This window comes from Notamacropus eugenii, chromosome 1, assembly GCF_028372415.1.
Source record: "Notamacropus eugenii isolate mMacEug1 chromosome 1, mMacEug1.pri_v2, whole genome shotgun sequence".
NCBI classification, from domain to species: Eukaryota; Metazoa; Chordata; class Mammalia; order Diprotodontia; family Macropodidae; genus Notamacropus; species Notamacropus eugenii.
Genome location: NC_092872.1, coordinates 60,422,331 through 60,433,122, shown reverse-complemented (window position 1 = coordinate 60,433,122; position 10,792 = coordinate 60,422,331). Strand labels below are relative to the sequence as shown.

The 10,792-nt window shown below is 43.0% G+C and overlaps 1 protein-coding gene across 3 annotated transcripts in view; it reads left to right on the top strand.

Moving 5' to 3' along the window:
• Positions 1–333: 333 nt before the first annotated feature.
• Positions 334–10,792, top strand: part of PRKCB (protein kinase C beta) — a 619,385-nt gene continuing 608,926 nt past the window's right edge. Inside the window, exons 1-2 of one of the 3 annotated variants that reach the window (XM_072603854.1) lie at positions 334–717; positions 1,398–1,429. In XM_072603854.1, the coding sequence (XP_072459955.1) occupies positions 545–717; positions 1,398–1,429 (205 nt within the window). In that variant the 5' untranslated portion in view covers positions 334–544. The remainder of the gene's footprint in view (positions 718–1,397; positions 1,430–10,792) is intronic. The other 2 variants (XM_072603845.1, XM_072603861.1) reach the window with 2 other exon arrangements.

Here is a 10,792-nt window from a genome sequence, read left to right as displayed (position 1 = left end):
TGTCCTTGGGGTCTCTGTTGGAGTTGGGATCCTACCCTTGCAGCTGCAGGGATACCCGAGCCCTGCAAAGGAGAAGCTGCTTGGGGTAGGACTTTGGCTGGCACCAATGTAAATGAGAGGCGGGCCGAGGAGTCCAGCCTGACTCAGTTATGCAAAACCGGAGCTGGGGAGTTGGGGCAGCTCCGGCCACGCTGCGGATGCGCGAGCAGAGGGGGAGGGGTGTTGGGGAGGTCTGAAACCGCAGAGGGAGTGCGAATATGTAAATGAGAAGCCCGGGATGGGTGTGGCCTGGAAGAGTAATGCAAATGAAGGGGCGGTCCCCTGTGGTCTCCGCCTCCCACCCCCGCAGCTGTGGACAGAGGTGCAGAGCGCAGCTGGAGGAGCGACGGCAGCTGGGGGCAGTGACAGCTCGGAGCTCCGCTAGGCTAAGGCGGCGGCGGGGCGACAAACCGCACGGCGAGGGAAGGCAGACCGAGTGGTCCCGGCAGCTGCTGTCGCCTCCTTCCCAGCCCCCGGTACCTCTCCGCTCTTCCTTGCGCGCAAGATGGCTGACCCGGCCGCGGTGCCGCCGCCGAGCGAAGGCGAGGAGAACACGGTCCGCTTCGCCCGCAAAGGGGCCCTCCGGCAGAAGAACGTCCACGAGGTGAAGAACCACAAATTCACCGCCCGCTTCTTCAAGCAGCCCACCTTCTGCAGCCACTGCACCGACTTCATCTGGTGAGCGCGCGCGAGGCGTCCCCCACCGCCTCCTCCCGGGGGGAACTCAGGGAGCCCTCTCCCCACCCGCCCTGGGGTGCCCTCGCCTCTGGCCCCCCTCTTACTTCCCGCTCCATCTCAGATTCCCCCTCTCCCGTGCACCCCCCCCGGCGGTTGGCGCAACCTCCGCCCTCCTCCGCGGCGGGCTGCAGCAGAATCCTGGCTCCAGAACCTGTCCTCCTCTCGGGGACTTGAAGTCCCCCCACTCCAGGGACAGATGCCTCTGTCGTAGCCCATCCTCTGGTGTCTCCTCACGGCGCTGTCCCCTGTTGCTAGCAAGGCACCCCTGCCCTCTCCCCGGCCCCGGCGGTAGGGACCTAGAGCCGTAAGCCCGCCTTCACCATCTCCTGGGGTTGGCAAGCGCGCACGGACTCGGCATCCTGGGGCCACCGTGGGAGCCCCTCTGAGGCACCAGTTCGCTTCCCCCGCAGCCCTGAGACCAACCGATAACTTTGCGGCTCCACTTCTGGGGGCAGAGGGGCGGGGCGGGGCGCGGCGTTCAGGCTCCCTGCAGCCCCCTAGAGCGGGAGCGCACCCAGATCCCTCAGGACCCTCAGGGCAGGTGGGAGAGGGAGAAAAAGGGAGAGGAGAGGGCAGGAGAGAGACACTCAAGGTAATGTGTCTTCCGTCTCCTTTTGCAGGGGATTCGGAAAACAGGGATTTCAGTGTCAAGGTAGGTGTTACCTGAGGATTCTACACTGCATAGACGCTTGGTGTGTGCGAACGAATGTCTTTGCCTGCGGTCTGTGGAAGCAGGCCCGAGTGTGGGTGGGTGTGAGCGCGCGTGAGCGGGTGTGTGGCTAAGCCGAGAGCCGGTCCATATAAAGTTTGGGACCAGTAGGTGGGTGATGAGAAGCTTTGGTTTTTAGCTAGGGTAGCCTCCCGGTATGACTCTTTAAGATTAGAGCCCTTAGCGTCAGGAGGAAGGCCCTGGAGAGAGAAGGAAACGTTTCTTTAACCCCCAGGGTGACACAAGGAAGGAAGCTGAGACTGCCCCAGCCCATGGGCCACCCACCTAGGTGGGGGCTGGCTGGCTGATGTGTTGGTGCTCACACTGAACTTCCTGTCTCACAATTAATTCCTCCAAGCCTCTGGGGGGCAAAGGGGGAATGTCTTTAAATGCTAAGAAAAGGTGGTTCCTTCTACGTTCCTCTCCTGCTGCCCCTCCTCCCCCCATGAATCTTTCTCCAAAGTATCAGGACAGTTAATTTAGGTTGGAGTGTCATCAAGGTCCTGTCTCAGCCCTGAGAACATTGCTAATCTCCCTCCTCGAGACAGAAAAGAAAACAGACTACAGAAAGATTTTGGTTATCAGTCTTGATTTGAACGTTCAAATTACTCATAAGCCATTTTTTTTCTTCCCCCATTTCTTGTCATACTTACTTCATCTCTGCCTCCATTTTTCTGGCACAACTGTGAACCAAAGACTTGGGTTTCAGCAACAGCCAAACCTCCTCTTCAGAACCTAAAAGAATCCGAACCCTTTCTGCAACTTTTCTGATATGGCTTGTTAGGGTTACAGGTGGTAATTAAAGTCAAACACTGATTTTCCTCAACTGTATTCACAACAAAAACCCAACAATGCCATTTGCCAGTTTTACATATCCGATGATGTTAGTGATCCATAACTCATTAAATCTCTTTAGTTTGGCCAGTAAATACTTTTCAGCATTTATTTACAAGATGGACTCAGTTATTTCAGTATTTACTATTTCATTGAGGTGTTTAAATTTCTTTTTTAGAACTTTGGCAATTGACCTTGTTTCTTACACAATCAGAAACAAAAAGTTGAAACTATATGAGATCTTAGAGATCACTAAATCATAGGATCATAGAATTTCGAAGTAGAAGGGACCTTGGGAAAGGCCATTTATCCAATCCTGTCCCCCCCCTTTTTTCTTTACAAAAAGAAACTGAGGTTTAGAAAAGTGATTGACTTGCCCAAGGTCATACAGCAGATCTGGGACTAGTGTCTCCTGACTCCAAGTTTAGTGCACTTTTTCCTCCTTACAGCTTATAAAGCTTCTTTTACACCTTTAAGGCATCGTATAAATGTTGAATCGAGCACCAATACTACCTTCAGGAAGACCTGACTTCAAATCTGGCCCCAGATAGTCACTTTGTGATCCTGGGCAAGTCCCTTACGTTCTATCTCCCTCAACTTCTTCAACTCTAAAATGGGGATAACAACAGTTACCTTGAATGGTTATTGTGAGGACTGAATGAACTAATACGTATAAAGCACTTAGTAGTGGACCTGGTACATAGTAGGGGCTTAGCTTAATAAATGCTTTTCCCTTTTCCCCCATCTCATTGAACAATCATAACCCTCAGAAGTATAGGTGATGTTATTCCCATTTTACACATCAGGAAATTGAAACTCAGAAAGATTGAATGGTTTACCTATGGTCATACTGTTAACAAGTGTGAACGATGGGATTTGAACCTAGACATTGTCCTCATTTTCAGTCTAATCTGCTACCTGATTCACTGAGTTGCTTCTTCATGCCCAGAGGTAACAGGATGCTTTAATCAGATGAGTGAAATTGTCACTCTCCTTTGACAGCCAGTGATTTCACTTATTCTTCTAAGCCAGTTTGAGAGGTTTTTTTGGTTCTTTTCTTTTCCTGAGCCCTCAACAGAAAAAAAAAAATCTCAAGTTAAATATAAATACAATTACAGCACCTAAATATTTCAACAAGGTTTTGTGGTGATCGGTGAAGCCTTTGTTCACAGGCAAATTTACATTTAAAAACTGGCCAGAGGGACTCAGCTTTGGGATTGTTGAATAGTTGGAGAGTGTCAATACCTTGCAAATGAGGAGGACTGATTGCATTTTGGTGGGTACTAAAGTGGGCATAGACTCATTTTTGGCTGTTTCAACAGCTGCTTTTTTGCCTTCCTAGAAAGTAACCTGGTTATATTTTAAAGGCTAAGATTCTTCTTAGAGTAAGGAAAAACTGAATTCAAATATTGCTTCAAGCACTTTTTTATTATGTGACACTGGTCAAATCATTTATTTGTGATCTTCCTCATCTGCAAAGTGGGGATGTAGTAGCATGTGCCTCGTAGTGTTATTATGAGATCAAATAAGGTGACTTGCAAAAATGCTAGTTATTTTAATCTCTTTTTTTTTAGAGCTATCTTTCATGTTGCTGAAAATTTCTTAAAATTTCACATTTTGGAGGTAAAGGAATGATGTCAAGCTTTTTAATGCTAAGCTCCTGATCCACATTTTAGGTTGACAGCAGCTCAGCTCACATTTACATGATACTTTGAGATTGCAAAGTGCATTCCTCATAACAACCCGATGAAATAGATAGTGAAAGTTTTCTTATTCCCATTTTACAGAAGAGGAAGAGGAAACCAAGATGTAGAAAGGTGACTTCCTGCAGTCATATAGCAAGGAAGTATTGGAACTAGGACTTGAATCTGAAGGCTTCTGACTCCAATTCCAAGGCTCATTCCTCTGTGGCATACTGCCTAGTATTTAGTTGTCTATTATTAAAGATTAGAGAAGTCACCAAAAGTCATAAGGTGTGGTCTGTAGTCTTGCCAAAGTTTCCAGATGACTTCACATCGGCAATGGATAGGAAAAATCATTTAGATAAGCCTTGGCATTCATCACTTCTAGAAGTGGGCACATTTTTTGTTGGAACTTTAGGAACATAGTTTGTTTTATTAATGAGAAATAACATCGGGCAGTTAGGTGATGCAATGGATTGAGTGCCAGGCAAGACTTGGGTTCAAATCTGGCCTCAGCCTCTTACTAGCTATATGACCCTGGACAAGTCACTTAATCCAGTTTGCCTCAGTTTCCTCATATGTAAAATGAGCTGGAGAAGGAAATGGTAAACCACTTAAGTATCTTTGTCAAAAAAAAAATATCAAATGAAGTTGCAAAGAATTGGACATGATTGAACAACAGTAAGAACAAGAAATATGTTTTCAGGTGCCCAATATAATTTGTAAATTTTCAATAAAGAATTTTCTATCTCTACCCCTTCTCAATCTTTCCATGGCTGTGATGCTGGTGAGCATTAAGAGCTGGAACAGGACCAGTCAGGTAGGTAGTTACAATGAGATGTCATGGTGAAACCCTTTCATCCAGCTTTTAGAAGAATGTGCCTCCTGAACTCTGTCTACATTTTGCCATCTCCTTCTCTTCTTTCTTCTCTTCACTACAGGTTTTTCTGTTTAGACTGGTTAGAATTACAGTTAGGCTGGATGGATAGGGCCAGAAAATACAGCCCCAGGAATCAGGATTCCTTGAGTGGGAACCAGAAGGAAGGGAACTTGGTGGTAGAAGTAGAAAATGCCAAATAGTATTAGATGGAGAAGTTGCTACTTTTGATGAAGCATCCCTGGAATCCTATTTTCCTTGCCTATTCCTATAGTTCCTCTAGTTTCAGTGAATTGCACCATTTTAGAGGTAGAAGAACTTTACAGATCACTCCTAGTTCAACTTCCTACCCAATTCAAGAATATAACATTAAAAAACTTTTTACTGGTTATCTTGTTTTAATATCACCTTTATTTTCAAACATATTATTTCGTTAATCTTCCACTCCTTTCCCTTGGTATAACTATCCTTTGTAACAAAGAATAAAAAGGAGGGGAAAAAAAGCAGCTTAGCAAAATTAACACATCAATTGGGTCTGAAAGGGTATGCAATGTTTCATATCCTAGTCTCCCAACTCTGCCTCCATCTTGGTTTTCTGTTTGTTTGTTTAGTTGTTTTTCAGTCATGTTCAATTTTTTGTGACCCCTTTTGGGTTTTCTTGGCAAAGATACCAGAGTGGTTTGCTAGTTCCTTCTCCAACTCATTTTATAAGTGAGGAAACTGAAGCAAATAGGGTTAAGTGACTTGCCCGAAGTTATATGGCTAATAAAAGACTGAATTTGAACTCAAAAAGATGAGTCTTCTGGATTCCAGACCTAGCACTCCATCCACTGCACCACCTACCAGCCCTGTAACAATCCTGAGAGATATTCAGAGAGAAGCCAGTGATAGGCAACTTATTATTTCATGAAGGAATTCACTGGACTGATATAATCATTAGAAGTTCTTCCCTATTCTGATAAAAATTGGCCTCCCTGTATCTTCTACTGATTAAGTAGGGCAGCTAGTTGGTGCAGTGAATAGAGCACCAATGCAGGAGTCAGGAGGACCTGAGTTCAAATCTCACTTCAGACACTTGACACTCACTAGCTGTGTGACCTTGGACAAGTCACTTAACCCCAATTGCCTCATCCCAGGTCATCTCCAGTCATCCTGATGAATATCTGGTCACTGGGTTCAGATGACTCTAGAGGAGAAATGAGGCTGGTGACCTGCACAGTCCTCCCTCACTCAAAACAAAGTCAAGTGCAAGTCGTCATCATTTCTCTGATGGCGTGGTCTTCTTCAGCAATGAAGGACGAACACACTGATTAAGCCTGGTTCTACCCTCTGAAACTCCACAGACTAAGTCTATACTCTTGTGTTTGTGATAGGATTTTCAATATATGGAGATAGCTATCAAACTTTCTTTATTTCAGAATAAAGACCCCCTTCTTTTAGCTATTCCTTTATAACTGCACTGTGCTTACTTGTGTTCCTTCTGTCAAGCTTTACTCATTAGGCATAGAGATATTTGTGTAGCCCACAGATAAGTCAAGAGGGTTAATCATTAGTAACTGCATACCATTAACCAGTTTGTTGGACCAAATGAAAAAGTGACTTAGTCACAGTGTCATCATCTGCCAAATGTATGTAAGTTGAAGTTCAGTTTGTTGTAAAATCTCAGAACCAAAAGAGAACTTAGAGCATCTCTGGTCCAACTCTTGAATTCTCAGAAATGAGGGCAAAATTGAGACTGAGTAACTTGTCCAAGGTCATACAGATGACCCTTTCAGAGTCTAATGAAAAAAGTGAAATGGACATCTTTGGATTATGATGAGATTGTCTGAGAAAGGGATTTGCTTTATTAGCAGTTGATAGGAGTCTTATTTTTGGTTTAATGGTATGTAATACAGGTCCGAAGATCTTTCTCTGTGCAACATAATACCTAAGTAAATATGGAAAATGTGACCTTTTTGGAATCTAGTGCATATCATAGACTAACTCTAATATATTGACTTTAGGAAAAAAGAATATTTTCTAAGTACCAGTGATATGTGAGCTACTGCCCAGGATCAGATTCAAAGTATTCACAATTTAGATGGGTAAACAGGGAAAAGGATCTACTCTAGGGAAGAGGCTGAATTATTGGCATTTTTTAGTATGATTGTGTGCTTTCAAATACTCTTGTTGATGCGTTCTTAGGTGTATTTGAGAAATATAGGGGCCTGGAGTCAGGAGGACCTGAGTTCAAATCGGGCCTCAGACACTCACTTACTAGCTCTGTGACCCTGAGCAAGTCACTAATCCTGTTCCCTCAGTTTCCTCATCTATAAAATGAACCGGAGAAGGAAATGGTAAACTACTGCAGTATCTTTGCCAAGAAAACCCCAAATAGGGTCACAAGGAATTGGACACTATTGAAATCACTGAATAACAACAAATAATGCTCTTGTGATGAGTTCTTGGGGGTAGTTGAAAAATATGCTTACCTCTGTAATATATGAAACATATCTTTGGGATCCAGACATCCTCTTTGAAACCTTGTCTGACTACAGGTAGTTAAGTCATTGACTGTCACATAAAATCTGTTGTTTGGCATTTCAAAATACTTCATTGCCAAATGCAATCTTCAATGGAAGTTGTTATGTTCAGATTTTAGATGATGTATCTGTGATCTGATCCCAATGATTTTAGAATTTCTTTCTTTGATTTCCCATAGCCCTTTCTCTCCTGCCAAAGAAGTTCTGTATGCCTCTGTATTTGTCTTTGCCTAAGATTCGAGTGAGTTTAATTTGGTTTAGAGAAGTTTTCACTCTTCCTTGGGAGAAATGAAGATGGTATTTACAGTTTCCTCATCTGAGAACTCAAGGGGTTGGATTAGACAATTTCTGAACTCCCTTTCAGTTTTAGCTTTACTCATGTGACTTACAGGAAGAACCCTGGACTTGGGGGCGTCAAAACAACTAGGTTTGAATTCCAGTTCTTTCACTTATTAGCTAGGTGACGTTGGGGGAGGTTATTCTGGGTCTTCATTTCCTGATCTGTAAACTGGGCATAATACTAGATTCATAACTTGCCTTACAGGGTTATTGTGAGACCAAATGAAGTCATGTCATAATGGCAATTAGTATTTATATTGTATTTTAAGGTCCATCAATTTCTCAGTTGACAAACATTTATTAAGTACCTACTATGTTCCAGAAACTCTGTTAAAAAAAAAAAAAAAACTTCCTCGGGTAGGTGGCACAATGAATGGGGTATTGGGCCTGGAGTCAGAAACCTCTGAGTTTAACTCTAGCCTCAGACAGTTTAGGAGCTGTATGACCCTGGACAATTGCTTAATTTCTGCTTGACTCAGTTTTCTCATCTGTAAAATGGGGATTGCAATAGCACCTCCCTCTCAAGGTTGTTGTGAGAATCAAATGGGATAATATTTGTAATACCTTAGTGCAGTGCCTGACGCATAGTCAGTGCTATATAGATGTTAGCTTCTTAGTATTGTTGTTAAACAAGGGAGCAAGACAGCCTCTGCTCTTAAGGACCACATAGTCTAATGGGGGAGACAAGATGAAAATAATTATATACAAATATGATGGAGGATAAATTGGAGATAATCAACAGAGGAGGAGGACTGGCAAGGCTTCTTGCAGAAATTGGTATTTTACTTAGGACTTGGACAAAGGTAGAGAAGCCAGAAGACAAAGATGAGGAGGGAAGAAATTCCAGACTGCCAGTAAAAAGTCCAGACACTGTATGTTGATTATTTCATACGAACCTGACAACAATCTTTGAGGAAGGTTTTAATTTTACAGATAAGGAAACCGAGACTTGAAGGAATGACATGCCTTGTGTGTAGTCATCTGGTTAGTAAGGGTTAGAGAGTTTGTATTCAGATCTTTCTAGCTTTAGATCCTACCCGCCAGTGCCAGGTTGCCTCCCTACAGATGAAGGTACTTTGGAACCACCATTAAGAGGAAACCAGGATTGGGAATCATCTGCAACCCTACGCAAGTCTCACCTGAGCAGCGCATAGGCATTATGGGTCCCTCTTAAAAGAAGGTCTGCTAGAGCTAATGGACAAAATGACATTTCCATTGGAATTCAGAATTCCATTCTGAATTAAGCTTCTGCCTAAGGATGTAAAAGAACCTGTCATGTAAGGGGAGATGGAAATGTTGTGTTTAAAAGGAGATCAGGAGGTGTTACTCTTTGATTGACTGACTTTCAGATAATAATCTGACTTGCTCTTTATCCCTGTTGCATTTTGAGTTGATTGAGTGGATATTGGAGATGGAAGAGCAAGCCCTAATTGTCAAAATGAGATGAAAAGAAAAGCATTTCTACAAATGTTTGTTGAATAAACAAGAGAGATTACTGAACGGGCAGTTGAGGAAATGGTAGATGAGAATGTAAAATGAAGTAGAAAGAGGGCTGGTTTTAGAGTCAGAAAACCTGGGGCCAAGGTCAGACCTGTTGTACCAAGTAAGACTGCTCTGAGCCTTAATTTTTAATCTAGAGGCGACCAGGTAGTATGGTGGATGAAGCACAGGACTTATAGTCAGGAAGACCCAAGTTCAAAATCAGATTTAATCATTTTCTGTCTGTGTGACTCTGGGAAAATTACTTGACTTCTGCCTCAGTTTCCTTAGATGCAAAGTGAAGGTAATAATTCCACCTGCTTCAAAGGGTGGTTAGATCAAATTAGACAGTATTTGTCAAGTGCTCACCACAGTTCCTGGCATATAGTAGATGTCTGCCTTTCTTCTTCCCTCTCTCCTTCATTCCTTTGTTTTTTCATTCGTTCATTCCTTCCTGTAGAAGGGGACAATCACACTTGCATTATTACCTGCCCTTTAGGATTATGAAGAAAATGCTGTGGAACCTGTAAAATGCTATAGGTGGGTGTCACAGCTGTTTTCCCAAATAATTTTTTTAATTATTTAATTATTTAATTTATTATTTAATTCTTAATTCTAGAGCCTTTCCAAGCCCCCTCCCTGTTGATTATCTCCTGTTTGTATCATATTTGTACATTATTATTTGCAAGTTGTCTCCTTTATTAAACTGTGAATTCCTTGAGTTTTGAAATTTAACAATTAGGGATTCATTGCTTTGCCTCAAGACTTGTTAGTCTGGTAAAATTATAGATAATTAATGAAGGGTGATATTCCATTCAGCAAGCTTTCATAAAACACTGATCACTGTACAAGACACCTGGAGAATTTTTGAAGTTTTGATAAGACACAGTCCTTGTGCTTAGGGACCTTGAACTCTACTAGGATGAGCAGACACAAACACTGATTACTCTAATAGACAACATTATAAGGTAAGCGTACTAAAGAGATTCAAGCCAAAGTGCTGCTTGAGGTATCTTGTGATGTGTGGACCAAGGAGATCACATCAGGGGATGGACCTTCCTAATCAGGTGATTGATCTAATGCTTCCCCAGAGATCAGATTTTGATAGTGGTGAATAGAGAAGTCTACACAAGCAGAACAGTCTTAAAGGGAGTGGTATGAGGGGGAGAGGGAATACTAAAGAAGAGCTTTGCTGTCATTGGCTCTGTTATGCATCCTAACTCCTCCCTTTGTTACTCTGAAAGCTGAATTACAGAGGAGGACGAGCTAGGGAGTGAGAAGAGTTTTGGACTGAGAGTCATCCCAATTTGGGTTGGGATCCTGCTTTTGTCACTTAGCAGCTATGTGACCTTGGGAAAGTCACTTGTCTTTCTATTTGTTCACTTGTAAAATGGGGATGACGATACTTGTACTATCTGCCTCATGGGGTCCTAGTGAAGATCAAAAGACTTTACTTTTTCCTAGAGGAGTATTGTTACAAAATGATGATCAGTACTAATCTTTAACCAATGGCTTTAGTAGGCTTTTCTGGGGCTGGCTAGAAATCTATGGGGCAGCTAGATGAACCAGTGGA